A 26,832-nucleotide genomic window follows, 5' to 3' on the forward strand; every position below is an offset into this window, starting at 1 on the left:
CAGTTTAAGATTCAGAAAAGGTTTTCATTAGTCACAATATCATATTTGTCATGATTGTTCACACATATAAGACTTAAAAAATATACATTTAAAGAAATGACTATTTTGTAAAGAAACAGCATGCAGAAAACACAAATAAATACAGGCCACATTTGGTAACAAGTATGAAAAAATAAACATAATGTAACATTCAGATGCATATGAGACTTGTTTAGCTGGTTTGAAAGTCAGAGTATTTCTAATTTGTCTAGTCACTTCATTGAACAGTCTGTTACCACAGTGTTGTTTTTGATATATTTTTGTATCAGAGAGTCATATTTCAAAATAACAGTGATGAATTAGCTTGAGTAGGTCAGGTTGGAAGGAGTAGGGGTTTTGGTTTAGTTAATCTTGGTTTGTTGCTTGGATTTCATGCCGGGATGGGGGAAGAGTTATATATTTACTGGTTGAGATTGGATTTTACGTATTAGTTTTATTATTTGTAGCTTTTTAATTGTTTATTGTTGGTATTATTATTGATCAAAAAATTTAAAAAATCACAAAAAAATGTAATTATATCTACTATTAGTGTTAATAAAATGTTTTTAATACATTTTACAATATCATGCAGCTTAAATTGCTTTTACAGACCCACACTGTGGTACAGCAAAAGAACCACTTACCTTGTATAGTGGTGAATAAGCATATACCGTAGATCTCGGAATACAGGCCGACCCGGTATATTAGCCGAACCCCTTCTCTACCTACTAAATTACATGTATTTGCCGATGACCGGTATTTAAGTCGACCCCCTTCTCCAAGCAAAATTTTCTAAATTTCCTTAAAAGTGTCTCTTCGGGTATATATATAATGTTTATCGGCGAGAATTTGAGACTACCGGCATTTTTGATATATAATATAATGTGCATAATTTACCAAAACGCCAATAATTTTTCTAATGTACTAACCAAAAAGTTATAAAAAGTGCCAAGCCTACTTCGGTTAAGCTAGGAGCATGGCGGCACGCATGGTCGCAGCGGCTCAGGGCTCTCCTTTTCAGTGCACTTTTTTGTACTTTTTTTTTGTCCTTGTTTGTGCACGATCGGTTTGGCGAACATCCACTACACCATTCAGAACCTTATAGACATTAGTGTCCAGAGCCAGACATCTGTTTCGAGTGTTTTTCATCACAAGCACAACATCCCAGACAACATAGCGAGACCAGCGGGCTCTCCGTGGATTGTTGTCGGGTCTAGGAGACAACACAGACGGAGGAGGGAAAGAAAGCAGAAGCGGGTCCGCAGAGCCGATATAAACTGATGAAAAAACAAAAAAGTTCTACAGTGACTATACACAACATTGGTTCTCTTAAAAGAGAACTAAAATAGAATCGATATATTATATTCATCATTATTGAGGTTTAATATGTTTATCATGTCAACGCACATTACAATGTAGCGACTCTACCATGCCATGCATATATATATATATATATATATATATTTTTTTTTTAATAAAACTGCAAAAATTTCTAAAATCCTGTTTTAGCTTTGTCATTTGTCATTCTGGATGATGAGTAATATGGGGAAAAATTTATTCAAATGATTTAAGTAAAGGGCTGCAACCTAGGAAAATGTGAAAAAAGTGAAGGGGTCTTAATACTTTCTGAATCTCCCATATTTACTGCCATCAGAATTTAGTTTCTAAATAATAAAAAGAAAATACTACACACTACTTAAGCCTGTTATTTAAAGAAAACAGGAAAAAGTATTCTTTTAATTACAATGAATATATTTATGATTTTTAGTAACAATAGAATGAACTTCTCTGAATTATATGAACAAGTAACTGAACTTGTGAAAAATAGACAGACAGGGCTTTTTTCCTTCTGTTTAAAATAAGTCTGAATTAGACCTGTTATAATAAGGAATTGTTTTTGAGATTAGAATTATGTAAATATTCACTTCTATTTTAGTGATGACTTCTGCTTAAAGTTCACATGTTATGTTCTGTTATAATAAGGAATTGTTTTTGAGATTAGAATTATGTAAACATTCACTTCTATTTTAGTGATGACTTCTGCTTAAAGTTCACATGTTATGTTCTTCATAAGCTTACCTTCAAAAGTCTGTCAAAAAGAATAATTCTATGAAGTTGATATTCTGTGTCCCTTTCCCGGATGATCAGAGGAAGGTTCACAGCAGCAGTTAATTCATTGGTGTTATTTGACTGGGGTAAATTTGATTGTCTGTGAAAGCAGAGAATAGTGATCTATTAAAAAACTGCCATGGTCACATCTATAAAGTATTGTTCAGCATTTTATAAGATGGAAACAATATCATTTTAAGGATAAAAACCAAATGCAGTGTAGGAAAGAAAGGGAAAACAGGCAGGTTTCACTTACTTTATTCTATACCAACAGTACTACTCTGAAGCATCACTAATTGCAAGTTTTGCCTTCTGGAATGTATCAACACTTTAAGCAAAAACAATTTAAAAGACATCCTTCTCTAGGTTTATTAAGGAATGTTCACACTAAACTGAAATAAAAAACCTAACATACCATCAATAAACCATAATATTTTGTAAGTCCAAACATTTAACATCGAAAAAAGTTTTATAAATTCTTAGTACACTGAAGTCAAAAACAGTCTGCCTGGAGGAGAACTATTTACATATTCAAGAACAATTTGAGCTAAAAAGTGATTGGACTGGCCAGGTATTTCACTCCAGATAAGATAAGATTCAGAAATCTGCTGTACTATAGCTTTTGGAAAAATGAATGAAATGAAATTAATATTGACGAATACTGTATATACACATCTAATTGGGATGATCACCAATACATACCGGTAGTCAAAGTTATATCTTTAATCCCTAACATGAGTGCTCGTGAGCTCATAATGGCAGTAAATTTTAAGGGAATATTAAAATGTTACTTCAAAGTGATCATCTTCAACTGCAACCATAACTATTACAATGACCTTGATTAAAATTATATTTTTAAGGATCATAACTTATCTGACTCATAAAGACTTCAATATTCATACTGGAGATGACATTTTTGTTTCCTTCAGTGCATTACAAATAACAATGAATCAATTACCTTCTCTTCTACACTACCTGCCAAAAGTTTTAGAATACCTCAGTTTTACTTCAGATTAAATCAGTTGAAATGCAATGACCTAAAATTGTGAAAATGTAAGCAGTAAACTGCTAAAGGTTTAAATTTAATGCTTAGGGAAGCAAAAACTGAAAAAAGGCCATTTCAGAATATTATAAATTAGCCTTCTTCAAGAAACAACTAATACATTACAACCCACAGATTTTCTGCAGCAATTAAAGTTAATTAAGCCTTGCAAGTTGAAGCAAACAATTTCCACATGTTTCCCAACTTCTGTTGATTACTTAAAAACCCTCTGTCTATCTTTGCGCAGAGCTGGAACAGACTGGGTTACTACACCCTCTAAAGTACTGCTTAGACAATATTCCAGTGATAATGGCAAGAAAACAGCAATTAAAAAATTAATTGAGACAGAGCATTATTATCCTTAGTACTGTATATGCCTTTCATTTAGATAAATTGCAAAAAAAAAAGTCAAAGTGTCAGTGAGTACAGTGTCCTACACAGTCCAAAGAAGTAATTGGAAAATGGAAGAAACTCTGATAGGAAGAGATCTGGCAGATCCAAAGCCACAACCCAACCAGAAGACAAGTTTCTAAGGGTCACAAGCTTGTGCGATAGGCACCTCACAGCACAACAGCTTCAAGCACAGCTTAACACTGGTCAAGAAAAGCAAGTTTCAGTTTCTGCTGTGAAGAGGAGACTTTGTCCAGTCTGCAGAAGTCCAGAGCTGGTATTTCAAGGTCCTATTTTGTTCTTTAAGGAATGGCTTTCTTACTGCCACTCGCCTTGCAAACCTGCAGCACAAAGGATAAAGGACTAATCCAGCTCATCTTATTATTATTAGCAGATAATAATTCATTCCATTAATTTTCACACAAATTTCTTTTTTGTTTTAAACAAATGTGTGTTGTTTATGTTTGACTGTAAGTTAAGTCCAATTAAACAGTTTTATTTAAAGTGCAGCAGAGAAAAAGGAAGCCCTCTCTTGAGAAGCACCCCCTATGAATAACATCCTAAGCACAAGACCATCAACGAACACACGGTATTTACTTTAAATATCATGGCAGCCCACAGGGAAAAGTTAAATAATGATTAAATATTTTAAAATACAAATAAAAAATTGTTTCAAAAACAAGACAAAAATGGGTCAGACTGATGTTCAACATGTCCCTAACAAAATGTTTTTCCAGATATCAGCATTAACACTTTGGGAAACACTCAAAGCAGGATTGGATAGGCCATTGGCAGAGGCTAGACTTTTTATGGTGGGACACTGACATTTGTTCTTATGCTAAATGATACAAAATAATAATCTATTATTAGCATTATTATTGTTATTATTATAATACAAAACTCCTACATGAAAAATAGTTAATTAAGCCAAACTGAGATAGATGACTTAGTTTTATAATGAAACGCATATTTATGTAATGTAGATGACCCCATAAAATGCTTATTTTCTGTACCTGGCTTCATAGGACTAACCCAGTGATGGCGAACCTTTCAGAGACCGAGTGCCCAAACGGCAACCCAAAACCCACTTATTTATCGCAAAGTGCCAACACACTGCAATTTAATCTTAATACTGAGGTTTTAGTTTAGAAAAATAACTCAGAAACAAATTCTTTTGCTCTTAAAAGAAAAAACACAATAACAGAGCTTTCAATGATACAAACAACTTTTTATTGAAAGGTAAAAGTTTGCATTTGGCATACTTTTGAACAATTAATGTAATTTTTGCTGTTGTATGCATGCTGATAATTTGTCTAACCTTGGCTTACACTTTGTAAGTTTGAGAGCAACACATGCAGCACTCAGTTCATCTGTTAGTCTGTTTCTGGTGTCAGATTTGATATAATTCAAAGCTGAAAACAGCTGTTCACAAGCATAAGATAATCCAAACAAAGTAAGGAAAGCAAGTGCTTAAATTGACTTAAAATTATTTGGCAGAGAATTCCACACTTTAAGGATTTCATTTTCAGAACTAATTGTGCTGTCCTTTGTCATCCCTTCTATCTTCTCAAGTGTTTCACGCAGGTCTTCCCCATTAACCTTCATTCCCGTTCTCTCTCTCTCTTTTTCCCCTTTCCATCCGCTTCATGCTTCTATTATATATTACGGGGATGTGGATCAGGTGTGGCGATTAGCAGCTCCCGGCAACAATTACAGATGTGGACGACTGCTCACCTGTGGACTTAAGAGAGGACCACCCTCATCATGAAGCTTCTGGGAACCGCTCCGGCTGCACTACCACATCCCCCTCTAAGTCGTTGAATGCGCCGATTATCTATTAAAACTGGCCTTTTCAATTTTGAGCTGTGGACCCGCTATACCACATCCCCTCCAACTCCACCACAGGAATCACCTTCGCCACAGACTCAACAGGCTGCTGTCTGCGCTGCACCCTTATGTCGCATTTGAGCCGCCTGCCTTACCACAGACAGGAAAGGGAGGAAGCGCTCCCATTGGGCTGCTGGAAAGAGGGGCGGGCGATGTGAGAAATGTCCTCAGGAACACATGGAGAGGGGGAGGGGAGCAGCCCGGCCCTGCGTCCCTCTGGCTTTCTAGTAACGAACTCTGTGCTGGGACGATGGCACACATGCCCACTGAGAGGGCTCTGAGTGCCCACTCTGGCACACGTGCCATAGGTTCGCCACCAATGGACTAACCTAACTACACTATTAAAATGGTCTTTTTTAAATTTGTGATTACACGTCTTCTAAAAAGTAGATAAAAAAATGAATCAGAAAAAGAGAAAGAATGGTGATGAAAAACAGTGCATTAAACAGATAAAGAATGTACAGGTTAATGCTTCACACTAATTGCACAGCCACTGTAAAGAAAATGGAGAATGGAGAAGAACTTGATCTTATTTTCTAAAACTGTACATCATGTAGTAACTGCACTTTGTTTTCTTTCTGCAAGCTACTCAAATACAAAGTATTCACATTCCTCACTATCATGTATAATATAATGTATTAGATACATCGGACAAAATGACTACATAATTTCTGGTTTAAAGATTAACCAACATTTTAGATGCTTCAGTGTTTTATGTGAGACTACAACATACTGGGTTATCTCCAAGGGTTGGGGAATGACACTTACACACGTGGACAAAATTGTTGGTACCCTTCAGTCAATGAAAGAAAAACTCAAAATGGTCACAGAAATAACTTTAATCTGACAAAAGTAATAATAAATAAAAATTCTATGAAATTTAACCAATGAAAGTCAGACATTGATTTTCAACCATGCTTCAACAGAATTATTTAAAAAAATAAACTCATGAAACAGGCCTGGACAAAAATGATGGTACCCCTAACTTAATATTTTGTTGCACAACCTTTTGAGGCAATCACTGCAATCAAACGATTCCTGTAACTGTCAATGAGACTTCTGCACTTCTCAGCAGGTATTTTGGCCCACTCCTCATGAGCAAACTGCTCCAGTTGTCTCAGGTTTGAAGGATGCATTTTCCAGACGGCATTTTCAGCTCTTTCCAAAGATGCTCAATAGGACTGAGGTCAGGGCTCATAGAAGGCCACTTTAGAATAGTCCAATGTTTTCCTCTTAGCCATTCTTGGGTGTTTTTAGCTGTGTGTTTTGGGTCATTGTCCTGTTGCAAGACCCATGACCTGCGACTGAGACCAAGCTTTCTGACACTGGCCAGCACATTTCTCTCTAGAATCCCTTGATAGTCTTGAGATTTCATTGTACCCTGCACAGATTCAAGACACCCTGTGCCAGATGCAGTAAAGCAGCCCCAGAACATAACAGAGCTTCCTCCATGTTTTACAGAAGGGTCAGTGTTCTTTTCTTGATATGCTTCATTTTTCCGTCTGTGAATATAGAGCTGATGTGTCTTGGCAAAAAGTTCAATTTTTGTCTCATCTGTCCATAGGACATTCTCCCAGAATCTGTGTGGCTTGTCCACATGTAGTTTGGCAAATTCCAGTCTGGCTTTTTTATGATTTGTTTTCAACAATGGTGTCCTCCTTGGTCGTCTCCCATGAAGTCCACTTTGGCTCAAACAACGACGGATAGTGCGATCTGACACTGATGTTCCTTGAGCTTGAAGTTCACCTTGGATCTCTTTAGAAGTTTTTCTGAGCTCTTTTGTTACCATTCGTATTATCCATCTCTTTTGACGTCCAGGGAGGTTGGCTACAGTCCCATGGATCTTGAATTTCTGAATAATATGTGCAACTGTAGTCACAGGAACATCAAGCTGCTTCAAGATGGTCTTATAGCCTTTACCTTTGACATGCTTGTCTATAATTTTCTTTCTAATCTCCTGAGACAACTCTTTCCTTCGCTTCCTCTGGTCCATGTTGAGTGTGGTACACACCATGTCACCAAACAACACAGTGACTACCTGGAGCCCTATATATAGGTCCACTGACTGATTACAAGATTGTAGACACCTGTGATGCTAATTAGTGGACACACCTTGGATTAACATGTCCCTTTGGTCACATTATTTTCAGTCTTTTCTAGGGGTACCATCATTTTTGTCCAGGCCTGTTTCATGAGTTTATTTTTTTAAATAATTCTGTTGAAGCATGGTTGAAAATCAATGTCTGACTTTCATTAGTTAAATTTCATAGAATTTTTATTTATTATTACTTTTGTCAGATTAAAGTTATTTCTGTGACCATTTTGAGTTGTTCTTTCATTGACTGAAGGGTACCAACAATTTTGTTCATGTGTGTACATTGAATTTCATCATAGTATTATTTGTTGAATGATTTAGCTGTTGTCAAACTGCACATATAATGTATATTGTCAATGACTATATATCTGTAATATTACTTACTCATCCTCTAGTAGAGGATAGTATGCCTCGCCAGATACATCTTTCAGCCTCTAGAAAAGACAAGAAAACAATTTAACAGCGAAAATTCAGGAATTCCTCAACAATAATTGAAAGCTGTGCAAATGCAAATAATATGCATTTCTAGGATAAATACACAGAAAAGGTCCAAACTAATTAACCAACAATAAATAAGAGTGCCAGCCAAAGCTTATGGAATAAACTTAAATCTGCAAACAAGGTGCAAAACAAAACAGCCAATAATGATAATGGGTATAAACTCAAAAATAGAAAACTAGATAAGCATTTTTTTTTTATATTTTTGCTTATTGGGATAAAATGGATCCTGCTAAAGATTTTCACTGAAAAATATTTAAATATCTTATGTTGTGTTACTTTTATGGTTTATAATGTAAGAAGTGCCATACCAAAGACTTCTATAGTCATGGTGTCATGTAATGTATTTTCTCAAGCCAGGAAATAAAACTGATTTGAGGTTTAGCACAAAATAAAAAGTGATTATTTTAATTAAATATCTGTTCAAACTCCATCCATCCATTTTCCAACCCGCTGAATGCGAACACTGGGTCACGGGGGTCTGCTGGAGTCAATCTCAGCCAACACAGGGCACAAGCCAGGAACCAATCCTGGACAGGGTGCCAACCCACTGCAGGACACACACAAACACACCCACACACCAAGCACACACTAGGGCCAATTTAGAATCGCCAATCCACCTAACCTGCATGTCTTTGGACTGTGGGAGGAAACCGGAAAGCCTATCTGTTCAAACTATACTAAGTAAATTATGAAATAATCTTGTGTACCATGCACATTGAAACATAATTTAATTCCCTTTCAACACTGCAACCTCACATGTAACATTTATGACTCTTGAAACACAGCTATAAAGCAATTAAAGGTATTATAAAATATGATTGCAACAAATCAGAGGGAAAATGCACTTGCATTTTTAAGTTGGCAAAGTGATAATGTTACAGTTGTGTCATCCAAAAGGAAACTTCTGTCACGTCCTTGGCCAAAGACCTCTCCATCTTCTAAAAGAAAACTAAAAAAAAAAACCAAACAATTATTACTTTAATTGGTAAAAAACAGATTTATATTAGCAATACAAAATTAAAAAGCAGCAGTTCAAGGGACCACTACAAAAATTTAAAATTAGTATGAGAAAAGTCACTCCACCCTGGACTATATTTTTACTGGTCTGCAGTCCTTAGTTTCTGGTCTTCACAAAAAAAAAGAACTACTTCTATTTGCTATAACAAAAACATAATACCATCAAACCTACAATAAAAAATAATGCAGTCCACTTGAAGGTCCTCTCACACAAGTGCCCACAGGGCCAAAACAGAATCGCATTCTCCATAACATCCATGTGTTTGGGGATGTAGAAGGGTAGAACAGAACACCTGGAGAAACACCCGAGCAGACAGAAAATAAAAAGTCCTCCCAGGCAACCAGACAGCATATTATTTAAGTTAATGATACTGAATCTGTAAGACAGTAGAGCTAACCACTGTGCCACTGTTCTATCCTTAATTTTATTTTCAAAATTGTACAAATACTCTGTTTTGCTTGATTTTTCTCAGAAAATCCCCTTTAACCCAAATTTATTACATCTGTATTAACATATCCTAACTAACCTGGAAACATTTTTACACACTAAAATGATCACAAAGTATACCAAAATAAAAACATTTTTAAGAAAAACTGTGTTTTTGCTGAACTAAAGTGCAAATTGTCCTACTGGTAAGTGACTAAGTGACACTTATCAAACCAATCTCCTTCGACTGAATTTTTTTTATTAAATACAAAGTGTGTTTCTGCTTTAGTTCTTGATGTCATTAATGATTAGTCTTTGTAGAGAACCCTATAAGGGCAACTTCTACAGTCCCAAGTACAATTCTCTCTTCCATACAAACCTTTCACTCTAGCTACGGGTAAACTAAACTGCTGTCCAACCTATTTCTCTTCATTTTTATTGATGACAGCTTTTTTGTATACTAGTGTAGCAGTAAGTAATTCATATGTGAATTTTAAAGTATGCAGAAAGTTTATCAACTGTTTAAGTGTTTTTTTTAATTTGTATAATCTTCTTGTTCTTATATTAGCAAAAGAAACTCTGCAATTTCTCCATGTAATCAAAATATGAACTGAAATGCAATTTATTCTTTATAGAAATAAGAAAGCTCTAATATCTATAACTAATTAACATATTTAATTTACAACATAATGAATTAGGCTGCCTCTCTTTGCTGCACATGTCAGACATTATCCAGTCTGTGGTTCGTCAGTTTGGATCATCCTTTTGACAGATACATTAAATAAAGTAGTTTTCTTTTAAGCCAATCAAGCTCACTATTTACAGTTTCTATGATTATTGTTAGAACAGTGTTTGAACAAAATGACATACTGTATAATGCTTTAACATGGCATACTATCTAACTTTATAAATATGTAAGTGAAATCAAATTATCACTTGGGCTATCCTGTACATAAATCTAATGTTGCCTAGGTTGATCTTTCTAGCTCTAATATATTCTCTTAAACTATGTCCAGATCTTCTTGAAAATTATTATTTTTAAAACTACTATAAGAAATTATGAACATAAGAAGATCAGTCTACGAAGCTCATTTGGGAAGGTAATAACTTAATTGTTCCATTCCCTCATTTAGCCATTTCTTAAAACTTCTGGATACAGACATCAAAGTCAGGTATACAGTGATTTTCTGATGAAAGTGATCTTCCAGTATTACTTTAATCTCCTAATACTTACTTTGGCAGTGTGCAAACAGGAGGCTTAGACTGAATGATTCCTTTATTAGTAAGCTCTTTTTCTAAATCTCCTCCAGCAAGGCACCACAAATAATAAACTTCATCAATAGATCGCTCTGTCAGGCAATCTTCTTCCCCTTCTTCTAAAAAATAAATTGTTTAAATATTATTTTCAATGATATTTTAAATAAACATTTACTAACAAAACCTATGAAGGATAATTAACGCATTTCATTCATAAATATAGCATTCATTAATAAAATATGTTTTTCACCAATATCTCAGCACACAAGAAGTTCTTTAAAATAAAGAAAACATGTTGACAAAAACATTGCAGTAACGATCTTAAGCACTGCTGAGTACTTGTCAGAGAGGAGTGAAAATAGATAATTATAATTAATAAAGATCCAAGACTTAATATTAAACATAAATTACTGAAATGGTAAAGTCAAATCATATACTGTAAAATGCTTTAAAGTTAGCCTAATTCAGGTGCTATAAAACTCTGTAACAGCGCTTCAAAGACAACAGCCTAGTGAATCAAGCATTTAGAATGGCTGAAAATTAAACATTGTTGTTACCTTTGCAAAGCTCGCTAATATCCTCTGGGAGATTTAAATCCATGCAGCGCAAGGAGGATGAGAAGAGACCAACAGGCTTTCGAAAAGGCTTGTATATTGGGGCTATTTCGACAAACACCATGTCAATCAGTAGCTCTGCAGGAGTTAATCTAAGGGTAATAAAAAGGAAAAATTAAAGAATAATTCCTACTGAGAGGCATACAAACATGTTTAGTTTTCTATAATGATGATTACTTATTAAAACACCAAAGAGTATGGGTGCCTAACTATCAAAAGGCTACCAGGATGAATAATGTGTGAGAAAAAGTGGTCAAGTGAAGAACAAAGAACCAGAAGGTTCTAGTTCAAAGAGCTGGCTGACTATCCTGTACCCAATTACAATATGATAGATGTCACATGCACAGGAACTCAACAGCAAGTACTGAAAAGTACTGTAACAACTAAAAATGTAATAGAAATAAGACTTTTACTTTGGGGTATGTAGACTGGTTAATGCTATCTGCTAAAACACCGGTCTTCTAGCCAATCAGAGTGAATGCAAGCTAGTAAGTCAGAGTAAGCATTAATTTTGCACTGTTATGTAAATTCAGTTATATATAAATATAGCTCGCTGTCTTTACTTTGTGACCATTCCTTCACATGCTTGCTTTGGGAGAAGGGACACTTAGGTTGAAAAGTCTAATTCAATTAGTATAGATAGAGATATAGTTTAAACTAGAAGCTGTTGGTGGCAACACAGGACACATAATTATTAGTGTGACTTCTTCGGCCAAAGTAATATAGAAAATGACCAAACCAAGTAATAATTAGGCACAATAGAGATGAGATATTTTGTGCAAAGAGCTGGTGAGTGTGCAGTTTGTGAACTGAAAATCCCAGATAAAAGCCATAGATCCCAGCTGGTGGCAGAAGATTTTTTAAGAAGCTTGGGTACAACCCTTCCAATTTAAATGTGACATTGAGATATACAAGTGTTTTTCACTAATGACAGTAGTGCTGACACCTACTGTCAGAAAGATAACTTGTTTGTTTTAATAGAACAATGGTGAGAGGCCAGAATGGACCACAGCTAAATGTGATCAGGGCAACTTTGTAGATGGGAGCATGGTTGTTTGTAGAAGGATTATATCTCTGGTCATTTGTGTACATGTTACTAGCAATATAAACTATAGACGTTTAAAGTTTTGAGGTAAATACTTGGCTGTCTGTGTCAACACAAATGGTACTATTAAATGGTCTGAATCTGGATGAAATATAGGACTTGGTAAATTATTGTAAATTAACATAGCTAACGTTAATGGATAACATGGATAAGAATGAAATTAAATAGCTGCTTTAAACACAGAAAAATGCATTGATCAAATAGTTGTTGATAATGTTTTATCATCATACTTAGAAGTTATGAAGCTTTGACAATTCTGATTTTAATATGGAAAAATATGTAATTAATACCACTATCACACCCATGATTTATACAAATTAGAAAGAAACAGAGTTAAAGTACGAAACTGGACTTTATAGTTTTAATGGGACATTTAGAAGTCCCAAAAGGGGGAATGTGGAAGAAACACTTAGGGGGTGATATAGTAATTTAGAGGTAATATACTTATTGCAAATAAAGTGTTAGATGCTATATTTTAATGTGGAAAGCATACACTGTGATGATGCTGGTCCGCTACAGACCCCCTTTTCCCACATGGGAGTCTGCTGAACCAACACCGTCGATAGTTATGACTGACAGCCCACCACCTTCTGTCTCCCTGGCTCACCCATCACAGGCATTGCTTCTGCAGCATGAACTCTTTTCTGATGACCCCCGTCTTGGCTGCTACCACACTATGCAGCCAGACCATCCAAGATTGGCACATCTCGCGTCTTTCTTAGCGCTCACGCAGTCACTACTCGGATCCAATGGGAGGTCTTATGTCTCGCTCACCCCACTCTAGTCAGTGGGGCAAACCAGCCCCTAGAGCGCCTCAGCCTGAGCTCCCTTCTGGAGCCCTAGCTCAAGCTGCCTTCTCTTTCCTGGTGTCTGGATCATCTCCTGTGATGGCCTGTCTGTCCTTTAACCTCCTTCTATTCTTTTCTTTCCTCTCTTTTACCTCATTTCCTCTGTGCCGACCCGTATACAGTAATCCCTCGATATATCGCGCTTCGACTTTCGTGGATTCACTCTATCGTGGATTTTAAATGTAAGCATATCTAAATATATATCACTGATTTTTTGCTGTTCGCGGACAATGGATCTTTTAATTTATAGTACATGCTTCCTCAGTTTGTTTGCCCAGTTGATTTCATACAAGGTACGCTATTGGCGGATGGCTTAGAAGCTACCCAATCAGAGCATGTACAGTAATCCCTCCTTGATCGCGGGGGTTGCGTTCCAGACCCCCCCGCGATAGGTGAAAATCCGCGAAGTAGAAACCATATGTTTGTGTGGTTATTTTTATATATTTTAAGCCCTTATAAACTCTCCCACCCTGTTAACATTATTAGAGCCCTCTAGACATGAAATAACACCCTTTAGTCAAACGTTTAAACTGTGCTCCATGACAAGACAGAGATGACAGTTCTTTCTCACAATTAAAAGAAAGCAAACATATCTTATCTTCAAAGGAGCGCCATCATAAAGGAGCGCGTCAGGAGCAGAGAATGTCAGAGAGAGCGCAAAGAAAAGCAAACAATCAAAAATCAATACATGCTTTTAAGTATACAGAAGCACCGCGATAAAGCGGCATTTTGTAGAGGAGCGTCCGTGTCCTCTGTGCAAACAGCCCCTCTGCTCACACCCCCTCCGTCAGGCAGAGAGAGTGAGAAAGATAGAGAGAAGCAAACAAGCACAGCGCGGGAAGCATATCTTATAGCATTGAGGAGTTTTAGTTAATATGCAATACATGCTCTGATTGGGTAGCTTCTAAGCCATCCGCCAATAGCGTCCCTTGTATGAAATCAACTGGGCAATCAAACTGAGGAAGCATGTAACCTAAATTAAAGACCCATTGTCCGCAGAAAGCGGCGAACCAGTGAAAAATCTGTGATATATGTTTAGATGTGCTTACATTTAAAATCCGCGATAGAGTGAAACCACGAAAGTCAAAGCGCGATATAGCGAGGGATTACTGTATTACATATTAACTAAAACTCCTCAATGATATAAGATATGCTTCCCGCGCAGTGCTTGATTATTTGCTTTTTTCTGTCTCTCTCACTCTCTCTGCCTGACGTAGGAGGTGTGAGCAGAGGGACTGTTTGCACAGAGGCTGTTTGCATAGAGGATACGGACGCTCCTCTAAAAAATGCAGCTTTATCGCAGTGCTTCGGCATACCTAAAAACCCAAAAGCACGTATTGATTTTTTGATTGTTTGCTTTAATCTCGCGCTCTCTCTCTAACGTTCTCTGCGCCTGACGGAGGGGGTGTGAGCAGAGGGGCTGTTTGCTTAGAAGATACGGACGCTCCTCTAAAAAATGCCGCTTTATCGCGGTGCTTCGGCATACTTAAAAGCACAAAAGCACGTATTGATTTTTTGATTGTTTGCTTTTCTTAGCGAGCGCTCTCTCTCTCTCTCTGAAATTCTCTGCTCCTGATGCAGACACTCCTTTGAAGAGAAGATATATTTGCATTCTTTTAATTGTGAGAAAGAACTCTCATCTCTGTCTTGTCATGGAGCACAGTTTAAACTTTTGACTAAAGGGTGTTATTTCATGTCTAGAGGGCTCTAATAATGTTAACAGTGTGGGAGAGTTTATAAGGGCTTAAAATATATAAAAATAACCATACAAACATATGGTTTCTACTTCACGGATTTTCATCTATCACGGGTGTTTCTGGAACGCAACCCCCGCGATCGAGGAGGGATTACTGTATATACATAAACACCTGTCTCTGTGGGCACAGCACCTTAATCACAAACGCCGCAGGAAGCCAATGAAGCAATTGAGAACATTGGTGCAACTCTCCCCAACTACCTCATTAACTCCCCACAGTCATGCAATCGCGCCCATGGAGAGTGACATGGCTTTATGGATTTAAAACCTGGCCATATTTTGTTGTAGCCGCGGACCCGCTATACCACATACACTGTCTTAGAAAAAGTATAAAAGGTTAAATGTCAGAAACATGTTTAAGCATATCAGGAAACCACATAAAGGTCAAAAGGACAACAAAGAACAAGAAGGTTCTAGGTGATGGTTCAAAAAGTAGGGCAACTATCATGTACCCAATTAGACTTGATAGATGTCACGCACAGAAGAACTTGAGAAGTATTGAAAAGTACCTCAAAGAACCAGGCAGGAGGAAACTTGTCTATTGTGTTGATTATTAATAGATATAACAATTTCTACCACAATATTCACAAGTAGAATGGAGAGGCCAATCTTGTAAGAGAGGGGAAAAAAGAAGCACAACACTTGATAAAAACAGAGACAAGATTGTTTTTTTTTCTTGCTCTTTCCTTTGTACTTTCTTATCTCATTTTGGTTTTTCTATTTATAGAATAAATACTTCATTTTGATATTTCTAGCTACTTGGGCATTATCATACAAAGTAAACTATCAATTTTAAAAGATGCGATAAACCACTATGGTATATTATTCAGCTAAGCATCACAAACAACAGTTTGTCAATAGTTAAAGCCATACCATCCTGTGATGGATAAGATTTTGTTTATGATCAAGATGATATTCTCTAATAGCACATTAAGCAATGTGTCTATAAATATACAGCACTTTAATATGTGGAGCAGGAAAGGTCTAATTTTACCAAATGAAATGCATTACAACTGGTATATGCAATTACATATACATTTATTCAATGTAAGCTGCTGGTCATAGATTTTTGTTTCATGTGACCTTAAAATTCTGGCACCCCAGACTAAATATTATACTTTCCCAATATTAGCCTCATATTCACCTAAGATCTTACTTAATAAGCCCTACAACATTCATCTCTTATTTAAATTCTACATTTTACAGATTTTGTTTGCTTGCTTCTCTATTAAATGCTATGTATTTTGCCTTTTATTTGCTTTATGTCAACATCAACAGTCAGAAACATGTCTTCTGCTGCCAAATTGTACATTAACCAGTCGGTTCTCCCATTTCAACAAAGATAGATGATGGAATACATTATTAAAGGTATCTTTTGGTTGAAACAGGGTTGGGTCATACAACATACAATATATTCCTATTCAAAGAGATATATATATAATGTGCAGTAGATATTTCTATATATAAGTGCCATATCATGAATGTTGGAATTCTGTATAAGTTCTATAGTTTTCAAGTTGAAATTATATCTTCACAAACATGGTATAAAGGCATTTGTCACACAAAATTGCGTCCTCAATTTAAGCACTTTCTAAGAATTAAAAAAATATATTGTGTGCACTGGTGTTTTACATTTGAGGCTATGGGGCACTGGGGAAAAGCATAAAAACTTACCAAATATGTTCATATTTCAAATCAAGATAGTTGTTGAGTATTGATGTGCATCTTATAAACACATTATAAAAAAGTTCACACGTCATTTATGAATAAAAAATACCAATATCATGAGATTCAACCATTTTAAAAGAAGTTCAGTTGTCTGTGATAGCTCAGCACTTCCTGCGCAAGAACCTTTCACCTGTCTGGGGGGGGGCTGGATTCCTCTCGAAAGGCCACATCACAATGAACTTTTTATGCCATTTCGTTGGCTTTGCTTTGGTATTTTTTTGTATTTATGTGAGAATTCACACAAGCATATAGAAAACGTATCCTTACCACAAGAAACAAAGTTCCAGGAATATGCAATTAAATTATTATTTCCAGATCCCTTTTGTTGTCACAAACATGCATTAGAAACACGGAAGGTGCAGCTTAATATTCAACAACTATCTAGTCTTGAAAAATGGATGTTCTATATTTGGTAAGTTTTAAGTTTAATCCCCATACCCTTCATTGTAAACAGCAAGTGTGGGTAAGATTTTTTTTTTAATTTATAGAAAGCACTTAACTTTAGAACACAATTTAACATGTTAAATGCAAATATACTGTGCTTGTGAAGAAATCAGTTCAACATGAACAATGCCAAACTTATCCTTTAATGCCATTTTAGACTACCAAGTATAAGTTGTGTTTGCAAAAAAAGGACAAAATGAACCAGGAGACAACAGAAAAAATAAAATGAAACTAAGCAACCAAACCCAATATAAAAACTCAAGTCATTGTTAAATGCCACACAAAATCCTCTACTTAGATTTTGTATTAGCTAAATAATCTTTTTAATCCAAGGAAACAATGATCTAATACATTACATGACTTCCTGACAGAAGTTGGTATTGTGAAAGAAAATTTAATTGCTTGCAAGCTACTAAGGATTAAAAGTTGTTTTATTGTAACGGCAGTCATAAGATACAGTGAAGTAAGCTGAACTTGGGTTATTTCCTTTTTTAGGAACGCGTTCGTTAGACACAGGAAAAATGACATTTCCTTGTTTGGGGCCCCTGTTGACACATAACAGAAAAAAGAAATGCTTGGCCGATTTGATGAAATGCTTAGATGCTGTTTCATAAGTAAGGAGGAGGGAGGAAAATGAATATTAAAAGCTGATTAACCGAGAACCTTTGCTCTTCTGCTTTGCAAAGCATGAATCCATGTACTCATCTGTGACTGAATAAAGACTGATTGATTGAACTATTCCTGACTTCCTTGGGGGTTACTTCCACAGTATAAACCAGTGATCTCTAACTCTGGTCCTGGAGGACCGCAATGGCAGCAGGTTTTCAATCTAACCCTTTTCTTAACTGATGACCAGTTTTTGCTGTTAATTTACTCCTTTTTTTTCATTTTAATTGAGTTGTTTTTTAATATTTGTTCCCCTTCATCGTTCCTCTGCATTGTTTAATGTCTTTCCTTAAATGGCATCCAAACAGAAATGAAATGTGAAGTGAGTAAGCTAACTGAAGACTGACTAAGTCAGGGCCTCAAACTAGTTTCACTCCAATCAGTTGCTTAATTAGGCACCGATTCCTTTTGTTAATTAAACCCATTCTTAATTCCATGACTTGTTGCTGCTTTCATTGTCCAATAGCATACATTTCTGAAATTGTTGATTTTCTCTTTTCTAAGAGCACAGTTAAAATATTTTGAGGACCTGAGCAGATGAACATTCCAAAAACCTTCATCTTTCTTTATTTTCAGATACTGTATGATGGATACAGTTTCCTGGTCATGTGCTGGGTCATTCTGTATTACATTATCCTTTGGCTGCTAAGTAAGGAAAAAGAAACATTTAAGGGGTCTGAGTTTTCAAGAACATGTCAATTAAAATTAATTCAAAAGAAGTTAATTAGCAGCAAAAACAGGTCACAAATTAAGAAAACAGAATGAAAACATTTAGCCACTATGGTCCTCCAGGACCGGATTTGGGGATCCCTGGTATAAACAATATGCATGTGTTAATAACTACAGATGCAACACAAATACAACACAAAAATTGGACATGCAATGACATTGTGAAAATAATGATAAAAAATATCAATATCATTATGAAAAATAGTGTTGATCAGCGAATTTAGCCAAAGTGTTAGTGTTCGTTGATAATTCGGCCTGTTTGGGAGAATGTTTTTCCCCGGCGCCCCTTAATGCTTTGTGAGGCCAGCTGTAACAGCCAACATTGGACCAGACTGCCCCCCGGGTATATAATGCTGATCATTTGCATTAAAGACTCTGTTGGACTTAGTTATTGGTAGAACAGATAAGTAAATTAATGCAGGTTCTCAAAATGTTATTTTTATGAAAGATACATAGCATAAATAACGAGTTATCTCTGCTTGTCGTCAAGTGTGCAGGTCGATCTTTAAGTTCCACGTCAGCATAAGAGAAGGAGACATGTGCCCTATGCATACATAATTAGTCACGTGGAGATAAATGTAAAAAACTTGAAGGCACCTGACACACCCCAATAAAAAAAGAACACTTGAGACTCTATGAAATGATAATAATAACAAAAGATTCATTACTATTTACAAGACAGTTCTATCTTTATGATAGAAGAAAAAGTGTAAAGCATCAACCAAGACAGTTTGGAGAGCCTTCAGCGCAACTTCAAAGAAATAGAACGAGCTAGTTCATCACTAATGAACAATAATAATTCATAAAATAATATTAGAAATTTAGTCCCAGAGGTACAAAACTAAGATATACAACCGCTCAAAAATTAATGACACACCTCTTTTAAACAAAAACTGCACAGCTAATGATCTACACTTACTACCCTATGTTTTTAAATGAGTAAAATTTTCTTTCTCAAAAATACATAATGTCATTTGTATTCCCTCTGTCTATTGTTTTATGTGTTCAGTACAAATAAGCATTCATGAACTTAATTTAGAATGCAGTTTCCGGGTGGATCCTTATATTTGCTTCATTACTAAGGACAAAAGATGTAAATTAAAATAATACAGAATGTGTTCTGGAAAAAAGATCCAAGGCAAATTGATTTATGCAACCTAGATTGACAATTCACTGTAATTTTATATATGAATTGAAAGAGTGAGTGAGTGGCTATACTTACCCTACACAAGTACTTAACCTACAATGTTTTATGTAGGGAGGTCATTTTCACAGTTTGGTTAGATCTTTTTGGTCATTGTGAGGAGGAGCTCATAATCTGTTATCAACTACCACAGCCATCCTACAGTGGGAGCCACGTCAAACAGCCGCCTGGAGCATGACAGGTCCATGACAGGACCATGCACGATCCGTGCACGAAATGTGATCCCCCGCGATGACGCAGTTAACGATGCACCGCCCCATAAACGTCCCCATGTGCTTTCTAAAAAGATGGTTGCAATGCTGTATAATCCCGCCAGATGGAGCATTGACTGCTTCAGTTAACTGCAGTGTCCAGGAAGTCCTATACCGTATCTTTAATGTACTGTACAGGCGGTTCTTGTATTGTCAACATAGTTTCATAAATAGAAGATGTGGTAAAAAAGGGAAAAACGATTAATAAAACAGATTTAAATCACTCAATACACAACCCATGATGATCATGCTATTTTTAATTAATTAATTAATGAAACTACTTATTGCAATATTTTTCACGACATCCTTCCCAGATAGCACAGGTACGTCGCGTAGACGTCTGCTAAAGAGCGTATCATCTGGTAAACATCGCTCGCTTTGAACAAACGCCTCTGCCAGACATCTGCCAGATGAAAAGATGACGCCGCATAGACGCTCCGCGACGTGTGTGTTATCTGGGTTAACAATCCTTAAAGACATGGTAACATCTGCAATTTATCTATTCCGGTCGTTGTAGGTACGGAATACAAGTGCGGGCTATGTACAGTATTTAACATTACGGTGTATTTTATCTATTTCCGTTCAATACACTGGTAGATAATATTTTGCTGCAAAGTAAAGCTTAAATGTAACTTCTGCTTGGGTTTGGTTTTGTTATATTTTTGATGTTTTCGCTGATAGTCAAAAAATGGCATAACAAATCAATTAATGGCGTATAATATCTGGAACAAATATCTGTCCATACGGATCAGTATTTCTTTAGTCATTTCACCAGCATAACGTTCCCCCATCAAAGATCTGATTGGCTATTAATCACTTATCACAACTGTGAATAGATGCGGCAGCAGAGACAGATTAAATCCCCATAAACATTTACACTTGAAAACAATACTAACAGAACTAAACAGTTCCAGAGGGTTAGCGCCTGTTATCGCAGGACAGGAATCACCTACAGGATACTACTGTATTTTTCACTGCTTATATATTTTTGCCATAGTTACATTTGGTTTTACGCGATTTCATATAGTTTGTGTGTGTGTGTGTGTGTATGTGTGTGTGTGTGCAAGAAAGGGTGAGAGAGAGAGCACGTGTGCGAGAGAGGGCTTATATTGTGATTTGTCCACGGTTAAAGCCTGGCTTACTACTAATAATAAAAAAAAATTTCAATGTAACCCACAAGAAAAATTCATTCCTTAAAAGCCGTTTGCTTTACAAGCAACAAAGGAAACATAGGTGTTACTTGTACAGGGATGAATATTTATCTAATTGACCAATGTTTGCATTATTAACAACACATTAGATAAGGAAAAATCTGCTAAATGGGAACTGTTCATTTTCATTGCATTCTTAGCATCTTTGGAAACAGGCTTGTCACCTACATGATAATCATGCAGACTGTAACAAATGATAGCAACATTCAAAGTTGGACAGGATTATCTACATAAAAAAGCACTGGAAACAAAACAAGAACTAGGTTCATTATTGCCACTTTCAACAACAAATAGCTTTATACTCTGGAAATATTTGTATCACACTTCATGCCAGGAAAAAAATACCATATTCATTTTTTAAGCAAGTGATGGTTTTCAATGACGTATCTGGATTGAAAAGATCACACATGTATTGTAATTAAACTTTGAGATAAATAAATGAAATTACTGTTACTACATAAATACATTAATATTAGTATTTAGTCAATATTTGTTTTACTAACCTTTTGCTTGGAAGAAACGTAAGACATTTCTTCAGTAAATTAAGGACACTTCCTGGAAGCTCCTAGAGAACACATAAGTTTTATGACCACTAAATTTTTTATAAACAAATTTAAAACATATAACATTGTAAAACTAGACATGATAAATTAATATGTAAAACTGAAAAATTCAATGATAATGAATATAATGGTAGTTAAATAATACATTCTGGGAGGTGATGCAGTGGTTAGTGCTGTTGCCTAACAACTCTACAAAAATAGACTGGACATAAATCTTGGTACTCTTCATGAATATCATCTTGCGCCCCGCTCTTCCATTGCATCATCCCATGAACCCTAACAATAACTTTAAATGATCTGTGGCATGTCTGGCATCATTTCTCAATAGGGAGTTACTCAGCAGCACACCCTGCAGGTCACAATGTACTATAAAATGACAACTAGCTAAGAGGATAACTTAAAAACACTGACTCAAAATAAACATTTATGCAGAAAAATTGGCAGTGTTAAATTAACTCCTGCAGTGAATAAGAAACCGCTAAAAGTGTATACATGGAAATAAGCAAATACATTTCTCTATGTTTGCCAAAATGTAATCAAGTGTCACAGTGGAAAAATTATTACAAAGTATCAAAGAATAGAAATACCCAGTTGGCGCTTTTACAGCTGCAATGAAAAGATTTCAAAACATGGAATGTAAAAAAAAAGGACAATGTCCCACCCAAAAACGATGATTGAGCAATGAGAAAGCTTATCTGGGAGCTTACTAAGAGGTCAGCAGCAACTTTAAAGGAGTTGTAAGAACACAGCAACTGACCATGCATTGCATAATGTAACCATTTTTAAATGTTTTCTTCTTTACAGAAAAATTCTTTTAAATTTTACAAATTTAAAGTTTCAAAGGCAACTCATTGGTCTTCTTAGGACTGATCTGAACTATTGTTTCAGTTATGAGACCATACAAAGTTAATATTATTTGTGCAATCATACAATTAAACGCAGGTTTTGAAATGAGCACAACTGTAACTTATTAGGTATGTAATGTGATCGCTCCTTGAGCAAGGCTCTTAAATTGCAATTGTTTCATCCTAGGTATGATGTTAATCTGCATCCAGCCCTGCAAGCAGGTCCTCCAACATACAGGGAAAACATGGGGGTTGGTGACAAGATTGAAACTCCAGCCACCATTAAAAAAAAAAAAAAAACACACTGTTCTAGTGTGGTGCTGACGTGTCATATGCTACACTCGGGTAACAATCCAGATGGTCTGTCGTATTGTGGGTGCAGCAACGCACTGCCAGCACGAAAAAGCAATTGCAGTTTATAATAAAAAAATTAATGCTTAACACTAGAATAACCAGAGCCTGCGAAAAAACTCGTAAATCCGTCCCACCTTAAATCGTTTCTTAAAATCGTTCACAGCTCTCCACCAGCGTCTTTTGTCATCTAAATATGCTGATAAAATCAGGCTGCAAGCAGCCGGCTATTCCATCCCCCCACCGACTTAAAACGTGCACAAACTTCTCCCAGCTCATGCAATGATTGATTTTCTGGGTGGGACAGATTTACGAGTTTTTTCATAGGCTCTGGTAATTTCAGTGTTAAGTAACTCAAATATGATTGTCACTTAAATCAGTAAAACAGATGATGTCAATACAGGAGAGTTCTAAAGGCCACATATGATAAGATGCATGGAAGTATTATATCACTGCTTCTAGAAATAGGTCACTCATTCCATTTATCTTCCATGTTCTGCATTTGCTTATCCATTTGATAAGCCTACTTCACCTAATTTTAGTTCAAAAAAAAAAAAAAAAAAAAATCTAATCTAATAATTTTCAGAAAAAAAAATTATACAACTTTGAAGAAACACTTTATATAATTTTAATATTCTAGAGGATTATTTCTACAGGAACTATAAAAAAATCTAATTTTTAATACTACAACATTGTAAAACAAGATATAATCAGTGGTAGTTGACTGATGTCTGAAGGCACTACAAGCGTGAAATATGGGTATGGCCAGAAATACTACTATAACTCTAGGGACGCTTGTTTCATTAAGCGTTTTCAGTTTTCAGCATTTTAATCTTTTGACAAAAAATATTTGTATTCAATTTTTAAATTTTAAACTTAAGTTATGTACATTTCATAGAAAATGTAACAAATTATTTCCAGAAAATAACCCAATATTTGAAAACAAATTTAACAGGATGACTCAACAAACCTTAATTAGCTCCAAGCAGCCATGTTCTTCTGCAAGAACTGTCACAATATCATCGACATAACCTGAAAAATTATGAACACAAAATTAAAAATGCTACACTCTCAATATAAGCCTCATACAAATATTTTGGTGTGTAAATAATTTACCAAGTGTCAAAATGAACTTTAGTTTTTCACTTATTTCAATATTTTGCAATAGTCTTCTTCCCTGGAAAATATAAATTCAATGACAAAATTTAGGAAAGCAAGCATTTGGATCATAATAAAAGCCACACATGCAGACCTATAAAACAATAATCTTTTATCAAGAACAGTTGTCTATTGTGGCATTGCATGTAATTAAAGGATATTTTGTAAGTAATTATAGTGTGTGATTAGGATGTTCACTAGGAGGCAGCTGAATAATAAAATGCTCCTGCTTTGCACTTCATCAAATGTATTAAATCTTTAAAAAAAAAGATCATATAAACAAAAAAAAACATAATCAACAATCTGATAGACAACAACTTCATTATTCACAATGCCCCTGTAGGCACAAAATAATCAACAACTGACACATACCTAGTTATACAATTAAGAAAATGGTCCCACTTGTTATAGAGAACTTTCTTCAGTCGTCTCATCTTTCATATTAATGGTCTTTCCCCTTACCCTCCTCTAAGCTGGGAAAACACTTTAAAAAAAAAATACTTACGGCTACCAAACAATTACAATTTTCAGTTATAATCGCAAAATGTCACTTTATTAATCTCAATTAGTCACACATATAGCACAGATAGATCAGCAAAGTCCAGTAGTCCTCTGTGAATGTGACTGTTGTACAGTTTCTTAGCTGCTCAAAATGTGAAGACTTGTGCCTTTCATATAAATCCTAAATGTGTGACACAATTTTCCATGTGTAAGTAATGTGTAAGAATTGCCAAACCTCATTGAATGATTATATTAGATTAGATAAACTGTATTAACCCCAAGGGGAAATTCTCAGCCCTGTATCTTCAACTAAATTTAGAGGTCTGCAGTCTGATGCAATCCATTTGGTAGTAAATAGTGGTAGTTAATGTTGTAAATTCATTGACTGTAGCCTACAGAAGACTTTGCTGCCTAATTTTACAGTTTTTTAACAGCACCATTGTGAATGCCTCCCTCTTAAGTGATAATTCAAGTATGTTGTCTTCACGGAATGTATCAATAAAATTGTCCTTTGAACATTTTGCATCAGTTTAAATCAAAAGCAACCATCAAAAATGTCACCCTTTTCTCAGCCATCATTAGCGGAATCGCTTAGATCAGGGGTTCTTAATTTAAACGCCACGGCCCTCCAAATTCTTGTACCATCAGGTCAAAAACCTCATTAATATACTGTAAATTCAAAGATGCGAAACACAGCATGACCCTGGGTCTTGGTTAATGTTAACATTAGTCACACAGGATGATTCTGCATAATAGTAGACCTATTAATAAAAGGAAATGCTTAACTACAGCAAACTGTTGACACATATGTGAATAAATGTCACATAATATCTCTACACCAGGGTTTTTCAGCCTTTTTGTCTAGAGGTATCACCTCCAGGAATTAAAATACTTTGAAGTACACAAAATAAATGTGTCGAACTGGCTCTTCAGAGAAATGCCATAGGGAACCATTTTTGGTTCACAAAAGAACCTTTAATTTAGATATACAACAGGATAACAACAAAATAACCATGAAAAGAATATAATAGATTGGTGAAATACCAACGGTACCAGGATTATAAAAGGACTCACAAACAATAACACAAGCTAAGCTTACAGTAGGTTTTCTTGATCTGTTAGCATCCTTCTAGATAGCTAACTATAAATTAAGACTTCTGTTTTGTTCATGTTGCAAATCTTTCTGAAAGCTCAAAAAAACAATTTCATATTCAAAGGAGCCTACCCAGAAGAAATATTTTCTTTGTCAAGGAATGGTTGCCATTAAAACAACATTTTGAGAGAGTACCACCATTTCTTTCAGTCTTACATTGCTAAGTATTGTCCTCTATTGTAAGTGATAGTTAATGCTGGGTTTCAGTTTTGATGACCTTAAGCACAGTTCTGCTTCTAAGTTCAGTCTATTCCTGTGTTTATTTTTAAATTAAGTACTAAAGGTTTATAAAAACGGGCAACTATCTAAAACATTACCTTTGTTAATTAATGTTACTAAAACTAGGATGAAATGTTATACATGCATTTTATTATTAATAATAGTTACAATTCTTCTTTGTTCTTCAATGTATATTCTGCATTGGTCTTGAAATTTCTAAAGCTGTTCTAAAAATAATGGAACACAAAACAAGTTCACCACCATTAAAAGTCTGCTCATGCAGATGGCAGAGAAAGAGAGCACTCACTTTAAAACCTTCACAGAAATCCAATAGTCTGGTACATGAGCAGTCCCTATCCTGGCATGGGTCAGATCAAAGCGGTGTGTAGGCAAATGGGACCTGTTGCCTTGGAGCCAATGTAAGCTTTCAAAGATTTCAATTTGGCATGGGTGATATACACAGAACAGTTTGAAAATAGGGATACAAAAGAGAGGAGAGGAGTGTTGCAGCTGGAGCACCAGAGTTGGTATAGTGGAACTGAAGCACAGTTTCAGCATGGAGATACAGGTTTGGATGCTGTCCAACCAAGGATTGTTTTAATTCAGATTTTTTACTTTTTTTTGGGTTCCTTCACATACCACATGACTGCTATGCAATACTATACAATAAAATAGTTTATTTTTGTATAGCCCAAAATCACACAGGAAGTGCCGCAATGGGCTTTAACAGGCCCTCTTGACAG

General features: G+C 35.6%; 1 protein-coding gene across 6 annotated transcripts in view; it reads right to left on the reverse strand.

Moving 5' to 3' along the window:
- The window catches only part of tbck (TBC1 domain containing kinase), a 255,240-nt gene that overhangs the window by 164,164 nt on the left and 64,244 nt on the right, over positions 1-26,832 (reverse strand). For 5 of the 6 annotated variants that reach the window (XM_039759207.1, XM_039759204.1, XM_039759203.1 and 2 more), the window contains exons 7-14: positions 24,175-24,235; positions 24,029-24,090; positions 21,803-21,864; positions 11,301-11,449; positions 10,721-10,862; positions 8,892-8,991; positions 7,926-7,975; positions 2,098-2,227 (exon numbers count right to left, since the gene is read on the reverse strand). In XM_039759207.1, the coding sequence (XP_039615141.1) occupies positions 2,098-2,227; positions 7,926-7,975; positions 8,892-8,991; positions 10,721-10,862; positions 11,301-11,449; positions 21,803-21,864; positions 24,029-24,090; positions 24,175-24,235 (756 nt within the window). The remainder of the gene's footprint in view (positions 1-2,097; positions 2,228-7,925; positions 7,976-8,891; positions 8,992-10,720; positions 10,863-11,300; positions 11,450-21,802; positions 21,865-24,028; positions 24,091-24,174; positions 24,236-26,832) is intronic. The other variant, XM_039759206.1, reaches the window with a different exon arrangement.

The sequence above is a fragment of the Polypterus senegalus genome, chromosome 7, assembly GCF_016835505.1.
Source record: "Polypterus senegalus isolate Bchr_013 chromosome 7, ASM1683550v1, whole genome shotgun sequence".
In the NCBI taxonomy this organism is placed as follows: Eukaryota; Metazoa; Chordata; class Cladistia; order Polypteriformes; family Polypteridae; genus Polypterus; species Polypterus senegalus.